Source organism: Pongo pygmaeus, chromosome 10 (genome assembly GCF_028885625.2).
Source record: "Pongo pygmaeus isolate AG05252 chromosome 10, NHGRI_mPonPyg2-v2.0_pri, whole genome shotgun sequence".
In the NCBI taxonomy this organism is placed as follows: Eukaryota; Metazoa; Chordata; class Mammalia; order Primates; family Hominidae; genus Pongo; species Pongo pygmaeus.
In genome coordinates, this window is record NC_072383.2 from 64,324,797 (window position 1) to 64,344,269 (window position 19,473).

The 19,473-nt window shown below is 40.2% G+C and overlaps 1 protein-coding gene across 12 annotated transcripts in view; it reads right to left on the reverse strand.

Annotated features, from left to right (window-relative positions):
• The window catches only part of GRIP1 (glutamate receptor interacting protein 1), a 721,037-nt gene that overhangs the window by 112,319 nt on the left and 589,245 nt on the right, over positions 1 to 19,473 (reverse strand). For all 12 annotated transcript variants that reach the window (XM_054443505.1, XM_054443504.1, XM_063646484.1 and 9 more), the window contains exons 8-9: positions 4,922 to 5,069; positions 2,564 to 2,733 (exon numbers count right to left, since the gene is read on the reverse strand). In XM_054443505.1, the coding sequence (XP_054299480.1) occupies positions 2,564 to 2,733; positions 4,922 to 5,069 (318 nt within the window). The remainder of the gene's footprint in view (positions 1 to 2,563; positions 2,734 to 4,921; positions 5,070 to 19,473) is intronic.

The window sequence follows — 19,473 nt, forward strand, 5'->3', positions numbered from 1 at the left end:
GATGTTCAAGAGAGCAGACCACAGCAGTTCCAGTGGTTTCCCTGGAGCTCTCAAATGGAAGGTCCTCCTGGTACTGAATGTGTCGAGTCTAGTGACTCTGGTCACATTTTCCTTTCCAAAACGTCAGTTTCCTTCAATCCAATTATGTCTCCTGAAAACCCTCAGTGGGAAAAATTTCTAACCTCACTGAAAACTCATTTTTGTCAGCTTCTTTAATGCTGCTATTTATCAGTGAAAGGCATAGTTAATCTCTTATTCCAAGTTGAGATATTCATTCCTACATTGGCCTGAAAACTCCGTGGTGCATGCTTTACTGCTAACAAAATCTAGAAATTTGGGAAGTGTGTTGAGAGACACACTGTTCAGGCATCAGAGATCTTGAAAAAACAATCAGAACTTTCTTGTGGAGAAATGGTAAAACTATGTAAAACTCCACTAGTCAAAAATTTGAGAATTGTAAACACAATAATAATTTTTTGTTTGTTTTTCTTCTTTACTATGATTTAATTAGGTTTAGGAGCCAAAATTTATTTCCTCTTGGAAATGCAAGTCTGATTTTAATGTGCAGTATAGGGGAAATGCCTGCTTGATAAGAAAGACAGTGAACAACTTTCAGTAAACGTAGATGATCGAGTCAGAAGTGGAAGCTAGAATTACTTAAACTTCCTATCAGTTTCCTATCCGCGCAACACAAACAACATCAGGTGTTCCACAATAAAGGCAAAAAATTTGTGCTTAGTCCATATATTTTAGTATATAAGTTAAACTCAAATTGCCTTGGCAGGTTAAAAATTTAATATTCCATGAGTTGAAAACATTTGAATTATTTATGAATTGTATATATAGGGCCAATTAAAGAAAAATAAAAGAGATTACTAAAGACACTAACATTTTAATAAAAGGGTCTGGTATGCATTTCCGATTCGCTGATATCAGAATTTAGCAAGCAAAACTCCATGCTGAGAGAGCACTACACAGTGTGCATTCTTATGGCTACCGTGCTCCAAATCCAATGATGACTGCCGATTAATTTAAAGAAACTTAAACAGCTTCAGAAATCTCTCCTCTCTGCCAAGTGCAGGAAGGTCCCACGGGGCCTCCTGATAGGAATGGTGTGCATCCTTGTGAACGGCACCTTCCTACAGCTGTTTGCATTGCTATTCCAATACTGTGATCCTGATTTTCTTTTCATAACCTGCCTATGCTGCATCATTTCTCTACTCCAATGTGTAAAATTAAAATCTGATAAGGGTAATGTTGTACTAGAGATTTTCATTAGCTTCAGGGCTGTCTAAGCTCCATTTAATTAAAAGGTTGCATCCAGCTGACTGATTTAGTATGAAAATTATCTGGTCCTTCTTTCCCCCCGCCCCAGACTGTGGAGAAGTGTGGTGCATTTTAGAAGGTGGGAGACACAATACAAATGACCCCCTCATAAGCAAAATTTCAATTTCAGAGAAAACTGCACTGTGTCTAAATGTACAGAAATGCATTATCCTCCTTCAGGCCACCCAGACATACTAGTTAGGCCTCTAATTTCAAGGAGTACAAAGGAATGGTGTTTGGTTTAAGGAAGAGGGTAGGAGAAGGAGTCGGAACAAATATCCTACTGGAGAACTTGACTTCATTTGATTTGGGGCTCAAAGACCCCTTTATCATACCAGGTTTTGCCTAACGGTGCCTAGGTAGATGGTATGAACACCCGGAAAATGTATCTGTGAATTTCAAGAGAGTCAAAATGCAGATACCTTCAGCTGACACTTTTTATTGAATAAATGGAGTTGAATATTCTGATTCTCCCAGACAAGATGTTTGGTCAGACAGGTTGTTCTCTACCCTAAGAAAAAAACTACACTGGCAAAAGACAAAATATATTGAAAACCAATGCTTCATATAACTGGTTCCCTCTGATTCCTGCCAAACATTTGAAGGTTCTGCTATTAAAATCCACTTTACTTATTTATTTTTAAGTAAGAGCTTTACTATTTGCCTTCATTGGACTTCATCTAGACTGGAAATTCAAAATGAATACCAGGAAGCCAAATTATTTGCCTTGTCTGCACATTCAATTTGCACCAAAGACTTTTTTAAGAAAAAATATCAAATAGCACTAGCCTGAAAATTTTTTTCCTCGATGTTAGGGCGTCAAGCAAATTATGTGTGGCTTGGAAAAAAGACTTTGGAAGATGAATTACAGTAAACAAACATAACCTTATTTTGAAAAGAAATGATGAGTCTGACCAACATGGTGAAACCCTGTTTCTACTAAACATACAAAAATTAGCTGGGCATGGTGGCGGGCGCCTGTAATCCCAGCTACTCAGGAGGCTGAGGTAGGAGAATGTCTTGAACCCAGGAGGCGGAGGCTGGAGTCAGCCGAGATCATGCTACTGCATTCCAGCCCAGGGGACACAGTGAGACTCTGTCTCAAAAAAAAAAAAACAACAAAAAACAAACAAAAAAGGCAGAATGAGACCCAGTGTCTTTCTGCTGTCTAACTCTGCTAGAGGGAGCAACACTGTGAGGGCCAGAGAAAGAGCTTGATCCAGGTGGATCATCTCACCATGGTCGGGCCCCTTTAGGGCCAGCCGGGTCTGATGATGGGGAAGGATCTCAAGCTTGACCTGGTCAGTGGTGTTGGCCAGGAACTGGGTTGCTTCTGCAAGTGTACAGTACTCCATGCTGGTTCCGTCGATGGAGAGGATGTGATCTCCCACGTGCAATGCGCCACATCTATGGAAAGGAGAAATGCTCGGTAAGAGGCGGTGCCTTCCTCTTTGGAATCTGACTTTCACGTCCTTCATAGTTAAAATTTCACACAGTTTTCATTTACTTAAAAAAAAAAAAAGAAAAGTTTGAGTGTTATAGGAAACACCATCTGTCAAATTTTAAGTACCTTGAATATGAATAAGGAAGTAAAACCTTGTGGAAAATACAGAAAAATTCAAGGAAATGTTTTCTCTTGTCCTTCTTTAAAGAAAAATCTTATTTTGGAGTGCTTGTGTGGAAAGTTGAGGGAAAGCGAGCAACAGGAAAGGGAAAAACAGGAAAATGTTTCCCCTGGACTTTTGTCTGTGTTTTTTTGTTCTAGGCTTTTCTATCTATAAACATGAGTGGGTAAATCTTCAGAATCTCAAACATGACTCTCAGAATTGGAATAGGGTCTATTTCACGTGTAAAGAAGAATAACTTGGGGACATTTCAGTAATACTTCCTTGGAATCCTCACACAAGCTCCAAGATCACCAGTTCTTTATTATTATGTTATTCTGGAGTTGAACATGTATTAGTATAAAAGCTCTTGATAATGGTAGAAATTATGCAGGAGTCAAGTGAGTAATAAAACCAGGCCTGCATGGTGAGTCAAGGGGAAAGATGGGGGCAGAGAAGGGGCTAGCTGCTACATCTTGCTGAACTCAAGAGCTGGCTACTGGATGAGTTAAGAAAAGCTAGCACAGTCGTCAGCATCCCCACATACCAGTCAAGTGAACAGCTCCTTAAACTGCTTACCCCCTGTGGAATGGGAAAAAACAGAGGGAGAAAATTAAAGCATCCTGTGCCGTTGAACTGGAGAACACCCCTGGATCAATGGCTGTCACTGATAAGGACTGAATGTCGGGTAAGACCACAGTGGAGATGTAGACTGACCACTACGGGGGTTGCTGCAGTTCACTGCACCATGGCTGGAGGTTTTCCAGGCAGGTTGAGGGGCACATGGAGAAGAGGGCTGGAAACATACAGGGGAGACTGGTCATTCAGGTACAGTATATCTATAAATTCCCAGTGTGAATAGTCTATTTCTCAAGACAAAAGCATTTCAAGTCATCTCTTCCAACTAAAAACATAATTCCACATTTTTTGTACTTGGAGTGCTTTAGCTATGGGAGATGAGGTTTTTCTTACCAGGAGCTGTAAAATAATTAATTAGATGGAAAGGTAGTCTTTTTTTTTTCTTCCCCTTTTACCTTATGAGTATAAAATATTAATTGGAAACATGAAATTGGAAACATAAAATTTCATTTTATTGTGTCATTGAAGCGAATGATGTTTTAAGACACCCTCGAAGGTTGTAAAATCCTAAGATTAACATGCTATGAGAGTATAGGACTTTTTTAAAGTATCGTAAAAAATATTTTTAAAACTATTGTTTTATTTATTTGAGAAACAAAGAAATCAGATTCAATTGTCAACAATTCAGGAAAACCCATCATTGCTCTGCATGGGGTTTAATAAAGATCTACTCAGTTACCCTACGTTAAGAACAGGCTAGTGCCCTAGGACACAGTAAGAAAACTTGCTTAGTTGCTTGATTTTTTTTTCTATTGCTAAAGGCCACACCAAACATCTGGACGAGGTGAAGTGACATCATGGGGTAGCTGACACATAGGTGAATTTTTAAGTCCTACAACAGTAACTTGCTTGTGTGTGTGAAACCTGTATAAACTGGTAAGAGAACTGTGTGTGTGTGTGTGTGTGTATGTGTATATGCATGTGTATATGTGTATTACAAGTGTGTGTACATATGTGTGTATATATATTTAAAATTGCACACATGCAATTTTAAAAAGGGACACTTTCTTTCTTTCTTTCTTTCTTTCTTTTTTTTTTTTTTTTTGAGATGGAGTTTCGCTCTTGTTGCCCAGGCTGGAGTGCAATGGTTCAGCTCACTGCAACCTCTGCCTCACAAGTTTAAGTGACTCTCGTGCCTCAGCCTCCCGAGTAGCTGGGATTACAGGCACCTGCCACCACAACTGGCTAATTTCTTGTATTTTTAGTAGAGATGGGGTTTCACCATGTTGGCCAAGCTGGTCTCGAACTCCTGAACTCAGGTGATTCACCTGCCTCGGCCTCCCAAAGTGTTGGGATTACAGGCGTGAGCCACTGTGCCTGGCGGAAAAGTAGGCACTTTCTACAATACTTACCTGTCTGCAATACTTGCAGATTTGATTTTGTCTATGACAATGACTTGTTTGTTACAGCACATCGAGGTAGTTAGGGCAACCCCAAGGCTGGCACCAGGAGTTTTGGCAACTTCGACTAGTAGTGGCCCGGATGCTGTTGCCACAGAATCTGTCAAAGAACAAATTTCAGAAAACAAAACAAAATAAAACAAATAAGCAAAGAGATAAAAGAAAGAGATGAAGAATATTCAGTTTGGTGTTAGCCTGTTAATTTTATCACTGAAACTTAGATTTCCCTCCATATAATATCCCCACAGTCAATAATAAATTCATAGGGCACCTCTTAACACACCTGTTCCATTCAGCTTGTATTGTATTAACGTATGTGTAATGTTCATCTCTTCAATGAGATTTTAAGCTTCATGTCACTTGGGATAATATCTTATGTATCTTTATCCCCTCCACAGTGCTTGGCACAATGCCTAGCATATACTAGGTCTCTCAGTAAAGGTTTTTTAAATTAATTACTTAATTCAATAAATATCTTAGCACTAAATAATGCCAGCAATAAATAGACGGATGGATGAATGAATGGATGAAAGGATGGATATAAAAAAGAAAGGAAGGAAAGAAGAAAGAAAGGGAGGGAGGAAGGAAGGGAGAAAGAAAAGAAGGAAGGGTAGGTGGATAAATAAAAGAATGACAAGAGGGATGGAAGGATGAATGGATGGGTAGATAGATAATCAGAAGAATGGATGGATGGATGATGTCTCTAGCCAAGTAGTAGGAATGGTACACTAAGTTGAATTTGTAAAGCTTTTGGGTCTTTCCCTCCTCTGGACCTCACTTAGGATCACCTCCCTCTCAAGCATAACTTCATATATGCTTTATTTTTGGCTTGGAACACTCTTTGTTCCTTCAACTCCTTCTAACATTTGTGTACTCAATGCCAACATCAATTCCTCAGGAAGCCTAAGTTGTAATTTGGTAAGATGCCTTTCACATGTGCTTCTACAGCCTGCTCTATTCCTGCTGTTGTAGCATACATTTCACTGGTTCATAGTGACCAGTATGGAAGACATGCCTGTGTTCCTTGCCAGATTGTAAACATGCCTGAAGGCAGAGACTATGTCTTGTCAATCACAGCATTCTCAGTGCCTAGAATAATGATTAGCACATTGGAGGTATGCCACTAATAGTTGTGGAATGAATGCATGAACAAATGAGAAAGCTCATGATGTTGCTTAAAGCTCATTAGAGCCACATGACACAAGGGAAAGAGTCTGGGACATAGAATTAAAACATCTGGATTCAATTCTCATTTTCACAATATTTGTGTCATGGTATCTAAGACAAGACTAGTTACTAAAACTTTCCTTTTTTTGTATTTTGACAAAATTGACAACTAACAATAATAAAACTTTCTAAGCCTGCTTGCTTACCTATAAAATGGTATCTTTTCCACAGTGTTTATTAAAATCAAACCAATGAACAAAGCACTTTGTTACACATACAGGATATTTTCATTATTGCTATATTATGACCTCAAGCCTTTGAGTCATGTCATTTTTCAAGACTGCATATTGGTTTGTAATCTTTTTCTAATTTTTGACTGTTCTGATGCTTGACACTCCATTAATACAATTTTGCCTTTCTGCAAGAACATCTTTGTCATCAAGGCCCCACTCAGATATAGTGAAATAGGAAATCTGTATTCGCATTGCTGAAACTCAGGTAATATGCACTGACTCATGAAGCTGAAAGGTCCATGGGAGACAGCCATCTTCAGTTTGAGATAAAATACTTATTAAAGTAAAGATAACAATATCCAGGCCAACAACATGCATATCCAGTGCTCAGGATTCTTGTATGTATTAACACCATGTTTCCTAACTGACTGGTAAGATTGAAATGTTAGTCCTTAAAAAGGTTAAGAGACCATCAGGGCCTATATCTCTTCCTGTCAATTCCAGAGCAGAGTTTCATTAATAATATCTGCAAGGAGCCAAAGGTCTTAATTATTAAGAAGAGTTTTGGTTCTGGGGTATTACAACTACTCCAGATCCTACGGTTGATTTGCCCATAAGCCTAACTATGGTGGATGCTACTCTCTGCTCTCGCTCACCTTGCTGTATTAATTCCCCTGATCTCCTGACATCAGACTAGGGCCAATGACAATGTCTTGGCTTCTCTCTCTCCTTCTCCCTCATTTGCTGCTTTGTTTCTCTCCAGAGTCTCACCTGGTCATTGTGCATCCTGCCTTACTCTCGCCTTGGAGTTTTCAGTGAGTGGGCCCCGTGGCTATGTGCAATGGTAGTTTGCACATCATGAGCCTCAGTCAGGAGACCCTAGTAAAGAATCCTTATTAGTCTCCGCAGCCTCTGTTTTAGTTGTCCTTCTATCACTAAGGTGGTTAATTTTGCCCACCTCTCAATTTTAACAAAGATCTGTGGCTGAGCCCAGTGCACACAATGTGATGCCTCTGGCTCCACCTCCAGCAGTCAGCCATCATCCTTCTGTTCCTTAAGCACGCTGCATAGCAACCTTTTTCTGCTCAGCCATACCCCACATGAGCTCTGGCCTACCAGGGCCTTTTCTCACATTATCTTTCTAGAACTTTAGAATGACTAATTTTGATTTATCAAACCCACTTTCCATGGTTTTGTTGGATTTTAATAGGTATGTTTGTGGGGTGACAATCACTTATGTTTTTCCTCATGGTTTTGTCATGTCTAAAGATAAATTTATTTTACATAACAGGTGAAAGTGATAAAGTTTCTAGATTACTTATACTTAATCTCTTTTAGAAATGACAGAAACTGCTAGGTGTTCCCAGATATCTCATCTTCTCTTCTTTTGTCAGTAATAGGGTTTCCAAGTTTTAGCTGAACAAATGGCTGCCCAGTTAAGAACCACATTTCCCAGCCTCCCTTGCAGCAAGGTGTAGCCATAGGACCAGGTTCCAGCCAATGGGAAGTGAGATGTGACATGTTCCAGGATATGCTCTTAAAAAGAATGGCTGTGCCCCCCTCTCCCTCATTTCCCCCTTGCTGGTGGAATGTGGGCTCAGAACTGGTAAGCCATCTTCAACCATGCAGACCAGGGCATCAAGCCATGAGATAGATGAAGCCTAGGTTCCTAAAATCTTCAGGGATTTCTCAAGAGATTGAGAAAGAAACATCTATCATATTTATGTAAGCATTGTGAGTTTGGGTCTTTGATACAATGACTGAATTGGTATTCCAATAGGCCTTTTCATTTGAGAGGACGGCGCCAATGTATCTGTCTTGAACTGTTTTTATAAGAAGTGGCTATTTAAAGTAGGTATTTGCAGATGTAAATTTTATAAAACACAACCAACCATTACCCAATACTCACACAAAGTATTCATTTTTCTAAAAAGTACTAAATCATGATTAAACATGAGAGTTTTTAAAGAGGTCATCATGATATTCAAAAGGTGTTTAAATATAAACCCTTAAGTTAGTTTTTTTTGTTTGTTTTTTGCTGGCCTGTATATTTGCCAAAGTATTAAAACTTATATTTTTGTGGTTTTAATGTTCCAATGATCATGAAGAATTAACATGAAATTGTTCTGGTAGAAAGAAATGATAGGAGTAGGAGTATTAAGAAGCTTAGGAAAAGGATGCCAGATCCTCTGCCATCATTAATTTAGAGGGTGAGACAGAGAGCATCCACAGCTTCTACAGTAGACTTCTGTGACTGGAAACTAGAATAAGTCTCTCTTTAAGTACAACTTGCCCCATTAAGGCTTGAAAAAACAACAAGTGTAATATTTCCATTTGGGGGATGCAAATACGCAATTAAAGAATTTTTTTTTAAAACTTAAAGTAGAAAGCTTTACAGTTCTGAGGTAAGATTAATTTAAAGTCATGGTTAAGGGAAGAGGCAAATGTGGTGCTACACAGGGCTCAAAGCTGAAGCTGAGGACCAGCTAGAGGTTGGTTCTTGCTATATCATCAACTCAGCATGTGGCCCGAGCCATCATCTCCCTTAGACCTCATTTTCTTCACTTGTAAAATGAAGAGATTTGAATAAAATTTCCCTAGTCATGACAATCTGTGAATCTACAGAGAAATAATGATGCCAGTTAAGTAGCTAGCCAGAGAAAGTTAAGGCAGGTTAACCAACTTTATGAAAATATACAGTAGCTAGAATCTAAATCCCAGTATCCTACAAATCAATAGAAGAGATGAGCAGCTAGATAGAAAAGTGATTCTTGATAACTATGTTTATGAAGGTGGGATAAAAATCCTCAGACCTTTAAATATTTGGATGACAATAATAATATCCTTTAAATACTGAGTCTGGAGGCATGGCTTCCACCTTCAAAGAGACATCACATAATATGAAGCTTCCACATTAAGAAGTTTCCAGGGCACAACTACAACTTTCTAGCAAGATTCTATCATAGTAAGGTCCTAATCTAACTAACCAGAAAAAAATGATGAAGAAAAGAGGATGTTTATCTCATGAAAGACAATCAGGGCTTATTGACAACAGTCTACAGAACATGAGCTCAGTCTTGTATTCTCTCACCTCAGTAGCCCACAGTTTCACTCACCTCAGTCACTCTTAAATCCAGCACACATCATTCCCCCAAGCTCCTCTCTGTCACTTAGAACAATTTTTGTATATCTCCTAGGAACACTGACACATGTCGCAAACTGAAGAGTGAGACAACCCTACTCCACTGCTTCTGCAGGTTTCCTTCTCCAGTGATAGGTTCACGCTGCACTCCATCACACAAACCAGAAACCTAGGAGCCATCCCTGGCTCCATCTTCTCCCAGATCCTTATAAATTCCTCTTGATTTTACCCCCTAAATAGCTCTCAATTTCATCCTTTCTTTCCATCTCCATGATCACCATTTTAGCCCAACTTACCATCATCTGATTTCCCCACATCCTCTCACGCCCTTCACCTTCCCCAATCCAGAGTGATCCTTTAAATTGAATATCTCATCACGTTAATCCCAAGCTTAAAACCTTTCCACAGCTGTTCTGGTAATGGAGTACAGGTTCTTAACATGGTCTACAAAGACCTGCATGATCTGGCTTCTGCTTCCTTCACCAGTTTTGTCTTCCACCATTCTGCCCTGCTTCTCTCTGTTCCAGTCCTGAACTCCTATTTTAGTCATTCAAAATGCTGTCAGCCGCTGCTACAGTGCCTTCATTTATGTGGTTCTCTCTACACAGAATGCCCCACCTCTTCCTGTCCCTTCCTTCACCTACTTTTTTTTTTCCTTTAACAACTGTTCTGCTCTAATGTCACATCCTCAGGGATTACTGCCCTGACCTGCAAACCATGTCAACCTGCCCGTTATACACTTTAATAGAACCCTATGTGAATGCAGTGGACATGAGGAAGAGGACATTCTTTGGCTCTAGGAGAATCTACCAGACCTGCTCATCTGCAGAAGACTCTGAGCAAATTATGTTGACCGACAGCATAGAACCATGGGGTAGAGTATGCTGTTTAAGTCAGGGTCCCAGCAAGAAACACATGATACATTCAAATTAGGATAACTTGAGAAGAGTTTAAAAAAGGAACAGTTTAGAAAGGTGTGAGAAGCTTATAGGGAAACTACAAGGGATGATACCATACTCTGGGGCCAGAAATAATAGGGACCATACCCTACTAAGCCTCAAAAGGCAAAGAATAGAATTGCTAGTAGAACCAGGATTCAGAAAGGCCTAAGTGATGAGGGCTCCTTGACATGAGCTGGGACCTTCAGTCAAGGGACCAGTTTCAGTGAACCCACAAGGAAGAAGTCGGGAGAGTAATACTTTTCATCATTGTCCTCCCTTCCTCTGATCGACTGCCATGATTCCCTATTAGCCAAACTCAGTTGGAAGCCAGAAGGCTTGAGAGCCCATAGTGTAGACCATATGGGTCATGGCAGAGCAGCAAGAAGGGTGGCAAGTGGCTCTGGAGGTAAAAAGGAGGATATTCTTATTTGTGTATATCTCTACTCATCTTTACACAAAAATCTTGAGGCTGTTTGCTTGAAGCAAAGTAAGTAATACAAGGAAACAACCAAGAAGAGTCTACAAATGCCATACCACAAGGTTTAATAGAGGTGCAGTTTGACTGCACTGCAAGCATGACCCTGAACTATAAGTAAATCCATAGGTACAGAAAGTAGAAGTACAATTAGTAGTTGCCAGGGTTGCTGGGGAGGGAAAAATGACTGCTTAATGGATACAAGGTTTCCTTTTGGGATGACAAAAATGTGCTGGAGTTAGACAGAGGGAATATTTGCACAACTCTGTGAATGTACTAAGTGCCACTGAATTGTATCTTTAAAATGATTAATTGTATGTTATGTGAATTTTGCTCCAATAAAAAGAATGACTCAATTTCCCAGCAACCTGAATAATAAAGGAAACATAATCAATTATGCAGTTCTCACTATTGGAAAGGAGGAAGTCTACTAGTCCTTATGGTGGAAATAAAGATGATTCTAGCAGAGAACTCTAAAAGATATCTCTCTCAGGGGCTTTTATATGTAGATGGTGGTAAATGATATAATGGATAATGCCCTCAACACATTTTGTGATAGGATGCAGAGGTAGTTTCCAACATCTGTTCCTTGATCAAGGTTGAGATAGAAGATTAAAAAGCAAATCAATGATGGTGTCTCTAGAATGGGACAAGATAATATATTGGTCAACATGATCTAAAGGTGGATCCCAGGGTCAACAGACTGAATATCTCTTGGGATCTTTGTTAGATGTCAATCTTTTCTCTCACTTAGGTTTTGAAAAGAAGCTCGATATTAGACAATTCAAGGAAGTCCCCTGTGATGAGGCACTCTTATGCTGGCATTTTACATAGGTGACTAGGACAGATCCATATGCTTTGGGTGTCAGATGAATCAGCAGCAGCATTAATGTACTATCAGGAGGCTGGGGAAGCCTAATTATATTCTTCCTAGGACAGAAGGCTGTCCACCTCATAGCCCCATGGAAGTGGACTTTCTAAGTCGTCATCCATCCAACAACATGAACTTAAAAATTATATTTACTAACTGCCAACTATATTCCATGCACGTTGAAAGGTAGTGGGGATTCAAAGATGAACATTTACTATTCCTTCTTTTCTTCTAGTAACCCCTTGGGATCCCATGCCAAGAAGGTGGGGAGTAGTGTTGAACTCCTGGATTCCACTACAGAGATATATTCTATTGAATCTCATGAAGTTTCTAGTTACTTTTTTCTTTTTAACATACTGTTTGCAATTCCTCTCTTCCTGCCCAATGAAATCTTTGATATAGTATGGTCAAAATGGTTACGAAAACATTGAGTTATCTGGTGGCTGGCAAGATGGTCAAATAGGAACAGCTCCAATCTGCAGCTCCCAGCAAGATCAACGCAGAAGGCAGGTGATTTCTGCATTTCCATCTGAGGTACATGGCTCATCTAACTGGGACTGGTTAGACAGTGGGTACAGCCCATGAAGGGCAAGCCAAAGCAGGGTGGGGCGTTGCCTCACCCGGGAAGCACAAGGGGTTGGGGAACTCCCTCCCCTTGCCAAGGGAAGCCATGAGTGACTGTGCTGTGAGGAATGGTGCATACTAGCCCAGATACTACGCTTTTCCCATGGTCTTCACAACCTGCAGACAAGGAGATGCTCTCCGGTGCCCAGGCCACCGTGGCCCTCGGTTTCAAGACAAAACTGGGCGGCCACTTGGGCAGACACTGAGCTAGCTACAGGAGTTTTTTTTTTCATACCCCAGTGGTGCCCGGAATGCCAGCGAGAGAGAACCATTCACTCCCCTGGAAAGGGGGCTGAAGCCAGGGAGCCAAGTGGTGTAGCTCAGCAGACCCCACCCCCATGGAGCTCAGCAAGCTAAGATCCACTGGCTTAAAATTCTCGCTGCCAGCATAGCAGTCTGGAGTCAACTTGGGATGCTCAAGCTTGGTGGGGGGAGGGGCGTCCCCCAATACTGGGGCTTGAGTAGGTGGTTTTCCCCTCACAGTGTAAACAAAGCCACTGGGAGGTTTGAATTGGGCAGAGGCCACTGCAGCTCAGCAAATCTGCTGTGGCCAGACTGCCTCTCTAGATTCCTCCTCTCTGGGCAGGGCATCTCTGAAAGAAAGGCACCAGCCCCAGTCAGGAGCTTAGAGACAAAACTCCCATCTCCCTAGGACAGAGCACCTGGGGGAAGGGGCAGCTATGGGTGCAGTTTCAGCAGACTTAAACGTTCCTGCCTGCCGGCTCTGAAGAGAGCAGCAGATCTCCCAGCACAGTGCTTGAGCTCTGCTAAGGGACATACTGCCTCCTCAAATGGGTCCCTTGAGGGGACAGTGCCTCCTGACTGGGAGACAACTCCCAGCAGGGGTTGACAGACACCTCTTACAGGAGAGCTCCAGCTGGCATCTGGTGGGTGCCCCTCTGGGATGAAGCTTCCAGAGGAAGGAACAGGCAGCAATCTTTGCTGTCCCGCAGCTTCCACTGGTGATATCCAGGCAAAGAGGGTCTGGAGTGGACCTCCAGCAAACTCTAGCAGACCTGCAGCAGAGGGGCCTGGCTATTAGAAGGAAAACTAACAAACTGACAGGAATAGCATCAACATCAACAAAAGGACGTCCACAAAGAACTCCAACCGAAGGTCACCAACATCAAAGACCAAAGGTAGATAAATCCATGAAGATGAAGAAAAACCAGCGCAAAAAGGATAAAAATTCAAAAACCAGAATGTCTCTTCTCCTCCAGAGGATCACAACTCCTCACCAGCAAGGGAACAAAACTGGACAGAGAATGAGTTCGATGAATTGACAGAAGTAGGCTTCAGAAGATGGGTAATAGCAAACTCCTCCGAGCTAAAGGAGCATGTTCTAACCCAATGCAAGGAAGCTAAGAACCTTGAAAAAAGGTTAGATGAATTACTAACTAGAATAACCAGTTTAGAGACGAACATAAATGACCTGTTGCAGCTGAAAAACAGTCTGAGAACTTTGTGAAGCATACGGAAGCATCAATAGCCAAACTGATCAAGCAGAAGAAAGGATATCAGAGATTGAAGATCAACTTAATGAAATAAAGTGTGAAGACAAGATTAGAGGAAAAATAATAAGGAACAAACAAAGCCTCCAAGAAATATGGGACTATGTGAAAAGACCAAACCTACATCTGATTGGTGTACCTAAAAGTGACAGAGAGAATGGAACCAAGCTGGAAAACACTCTTCAGGATATTATCCAGTAGAACTTCCCCAACCTAGCAAGGCAGGCCAACATTCAAATTCAGGAAACACAGAGAATGCCACAAAGATACTCCTCGAGAAGAGCAACTCCAAGACACATAATTGTCAGATTCACCAAAGTGGAAATGAAGGAAAAAATGTTAAGGGCAGCCAGAGAGAAAGGTCAGGTTACCCACACAGGGAAGCCCATCAGATTAACAGCTGATTCCTCGACAGAAACTCTACAAGCCAGAAGAGAGTGGGGGCCAATATTCAACATTCTTAAAGAAAAGAATTTTCAATCCAGAATTTCATATCCAGCCAAACTAAGCTTCATAAGTGAAGGAGAAATAAAATCCTTTACAGAAAAGCAAATGCTGAGAGATTTTGTCACCACCAGGCCTGCCCTACAAGAGCTGCTGAAGGAAGCACTAAACATGGAAAGGAACAACCGGTACCAGCCACTTCAAAAACAGTCAAATTGTAAAGACCACTGATGCTAGGAAGAAACTGCGTCAACTAACAAGCAAAATGACCAGCTAACATCATAATGACAGGATCAAATTCACACATGACAATATTAACCTTAAATGTAAATGGGCTAAATGCTCCAATTAAAAGACACAGATGGCAAATTGGATAAAGAGTCAAGACCCATCAGTGTGCTGTATTCAGGAAACCCATCTCATGTGCAGAGACACACATAGGCTCAAAATAAAGGGATGGAGGAAGATCTACCAAGCAAACGGAAAACAAAAAAGGCAGAGGTTGCAATCCTAGTCTCTGATAAAACAGACTTTAAACTAACAAAGATCAAAAGAGACAAAGAAGGCCATTACATAATGGTAAAGGGATCAATTCAACAAGAAGAGCTAACTATCCTAAATATATATGCACCCAATACAGGAGCACCCAGATTCATAAAGCAAGTCATTAGAGACATACAAAGAGACTAAGACTCCCACACAATAATAGTGGGAGACTTTAACACCACACTGTCAACATTAGACAGATCAGTGAGACCGAAAGTTAACAAGGATATCCAGAAACTGAATTCAGCTCTGCACCAAGCAGACCTAACAGACATCTACAGAACTCTCCACCCCAAATCAACAGAATATACATTCTTCTCAGCACCACACTGCACCTACTCCAAAATTCACCACATAGTTGGAAGTAAAGCTCTCCTCAGCAAATGTAAAAGAACAGAAATTATAACAAACTGTCTCTCAGACCACAATGCAATCAAACTAGAACTCAGGATTAAGAAACTCACTCAAAACCCCTCAGCTACATGGAAACTGAACAACCTGCTCCTGAATGACTACTGGGTACATAATGAAATGAAGGCAAAAATAAAGATGTTCTTTGAAACCAATGAGAACAAAGACACAACATACCAGAATCTCTGGGACACATTTAAAGCAGTGTGTAGAGGGAAATTTATAGCACTAAATGCTCACAAGAGAAAGCAGGAAAGATCCAAAACTGATACCCTAACATCACAATTAAAAGAACTAGAAAAGCAAGAGCAAACACATTCAAAAGCTAGCTGAAGGCAAGAAATAACTAAGATCAGAGCAGAACTGAAGGAAATAGAGACACAAAAAACCCTTCAAAAAATCAATGAATCCAGGACCTGGTGTTTTGAAAAGATCAACAAAATTGATAGACCGCTAGCAAGACTAATAAAGAAGAAAAGAGAGAAGAACCAAATAGACACAATAAAAAATGATAAAGGGGATATCACCACTGATCCCACAGAAATACAAACTATCATCAGAGAATACTATAAACACCTCTATGCAAATAAACTAGAAAATCTAGAAGAAATGCATAAATTCCTGGACACATACACCTTCCCAAGACTAAACCAGGAAGAGGTTAAATCTCTGAATAGACCAAGAACAGGCTCTGAAATTGAGGCAATAATTAATAGCTTACCAACCAAAAAGAGTCCAGGACCAGAGGGATTCACAGCCGAATTCTACCAGAGGTACAAGGAGGAGCTGATACCATTCCTTCTGAAACTATTCCAATCAATAGAAAAAGAGGAAATCCTCCCTAACACATTTTATGAGGCTAGCATCATTCTGATACCAAAGCCTGGCAGAGACACAACAAAAAAAGAGAATTTTAGACCAATATCCTTGATGAACATCGATGCAAAAGTCCTCAATAAAATACTGGCAAACTGAAGCCAGCAGAACATCAAAAAGCTTATCCACCATGAACAAGTGGGCTTCATCCCTGGGATGCAAGGCTGGTTCAACATACGCAAATCAATAAATGTAATCCAGCATATAAACAGAACTAAAGACAAAAACCACATGATTATCTCAATAGATGCAGAAAAGGCCTTTGACAATATTCAACAGCCCTTCATGCTAAAAACTCTCAATAAATTAGGTATTGATGGGACGTATCTAAAAATAATAAGAACTATTTATGATAAACCCACAGCCAATATCATACTGAATGGGCAAAAACTGGAAGCATTCCCTTTGAAAACTGGCACAAGACAGGGAAGCCCTCTCTCACCACTCCTATTCAACATAGTGTTGGAAGTTCTAGCCAGGGCAATCAGGCAGGAGAAAGAAATAAAGAGTATTCAGTTAGGAAAAGAGGAAGTCAAATTGTCCCTGTTTGCAGATGACATGATTGTATATCTAGAAAACCCCATCGTCTCAGCCCAAAATCTCCTTAAGCTGATAAGCAACTACAGCAAAGTCTCAGGATACAAAATCAATGTGCAAAAATCACAAGCATTCTTATACACCAACAACAGACAATCAGAGAGCCAAATCATGAGTGAACTCCCATTCACAATTGCTTCAAAGAGAATAAAATACCTAGGAATCCAACTTATAAGGAATATGAAGGATCTCCTCAAGGAGAACTACAAACCACTGCTCAACGAAATAAAAGAGGACACAAACAAATGGAAGAACATTCCATGCTCATGGAAAGGAAAAATCAATATCATGAAAATGGCCATACTGCCCAAGGTAATTTATGGATTCAATGCCATCCCCATCAAGCTACCAATGACTTTCTTCACAGAATTGGAAAAAACTACTTTAAAGTTCATATGGAACCAAAAAAGAGCCTGCACTGCCAAGACAATCCTAAGCCAAAAGAACAAAGCTGAAGGCATCACACTACCTGGCTTCAAACTATATTACAAGGCTACAGTAACCAAAACAGCATAGTACTGGTACCAAAACAGAGATATAGACCAATGTAACAGAACAGAGCCCTCAGAAGTAGTACCACACATCTACAACCATCTAATCTTTGACAAACCTGACAAAAAACAAGAAATGGGGAAAGGATTCCCTATTTAACAAATGGTGCTGGGAAAACTGGCTAGCCATATGTAGAAAGCTGCAACTGGATCCCTTCCTTACACCTTATTCAAAAATTAATTCAAGATGGATTAAAGACTTAAATATTAGACCTAAAACCATAAAAACCCTAGAAGAAAACCTAGGCAATACCATTCAGGACACAGGCATGGGCAAGGACTTCATGTCTAAAACACCAAAAGCAATGGCAACAAAAGCCAAAATTGACAAATGGGATCTAATTAAACTCAAGAGTTTCTGCACAGCAAAAGAAACTACCATCAGAGTGAACAGCCAACCTACAGAATGGGAGAAAATTTTTGCAATCTACTCATCTGACAAAGGGCTAATATCCAGAATCTACAAAGAACTCAAACAAATTTACAAGAAAAAGACAAACAACCCCATCAAAAAGTGGGTGGAGGATATGAACAGACACTTCTCAAAAGAAGACATTTATGCAGCCAACAGACACATGAAAAAATGCTCATCATCACTGGCCATCAGAGAAATGCAAATCAAAACCACAATGAGATATCATCTCACACCAGTTAGAATGGCGATCATTAAAATGTCAGGAAACAACAGGTGCTGGAGAGGATGTGGAGAAACAGGAACACTTTTACACTGTTGGTGGGATTGTAAACTAGTTCAACCATTGTGGAAGACAGTGTGGCGATTCCTCAGGGATCTAGAACTAGAAATACCATTTGACCCAGCCATCCCATTACTGGGTATATACCCAAAGGATTATAAATCATGCTGCTATAAAGACACATGCACACATATGTTTATTGCGGCACTATTCACAATAGCAAAGACTTGGAACCAACCCAAATGTCCAACAATGATAGACTGGATTAAGAAAATGTGGCACATATACACCATGGAATACTATGCAGCCATAAAAAATGATGAGTTCATGTCCTTTGTAGGGACATGGGTGAAGCTGGAAACCATCATTCTCAGCAAACTATCGGAAGGACAAAAAACCAAACACCGCATGTTCTCACTCATAGGTGGGAATTGAACAATGAGAACACTTGGACACAGGAAGAGGAACATCACACACTGGTGCCTGTTATGGGATGGGGGGATAGGGGAGGGATAGCATTAGGAAATATACCTAATGTAAATGATGAGTTAATGGGTGCAGCACACCAACATGGCACAAGTATACATATGTAACAAACCTGCACATTGTGCACATGTACCCTAGAACTCAAAGTATAATAAAAAATATATATTAAAAAAAGAAAAATAAAAAAATACAAAGAAACTGTAGCCCTCAAATGTGAGAGATAAAAAAGAAAAAAAATCAATGAATCCAGGAGTTGGTTTTTTGTAAAGATTAACAAAATAGACAGACCACTAGCCAGACTAATAAAGAAGAAAAGAGAGAAGAATCAAATAGACACAATAAAAAATGATAAAGGGAATATCACCACTGATCCCACAAAAATACAAAATACCGTCAGAGAATACTATAAATACCTCTACACAAATAAACTAGAAAATCTAGAAGAAATGGATAAATTCCTGGACATATATACCCTCCCAAGACTAAACCAGGAAGAAGTTGAATCTCTGAATAGACCAATAACAAGTTCTGAAATTGAGGCAGTAATTAATAGTCTACCAACCAAAAAAAAGCCCAGGACTGGACAGATTCACAGCCGAATTCTATTAGAGGTACAAAGAGGAGCTGGTACCATTCCTTCTGAAACTATTCCAAACAGTAGAAAAAGAGGGACTCCTCCCTAACTCATTTTATGAGGCCAGCATCATCCTGATACCAGAGCCTGGAAGAGACACAACAAAAAAAGAAAATTTCAGGCCAGTATCCCTGATGAACATCAATGTGAAAATCCTCAATAAAACTCTGACAAACTGAATACAGCAGCACATCAAAAAGCTTATCCACAATGATCAAGTCGGCTTCATCCCTGGAATGCAAGGCTGGTTCAACATATGGAAATCAATAAATGTAATCCATCACACAAACAGAACCAATG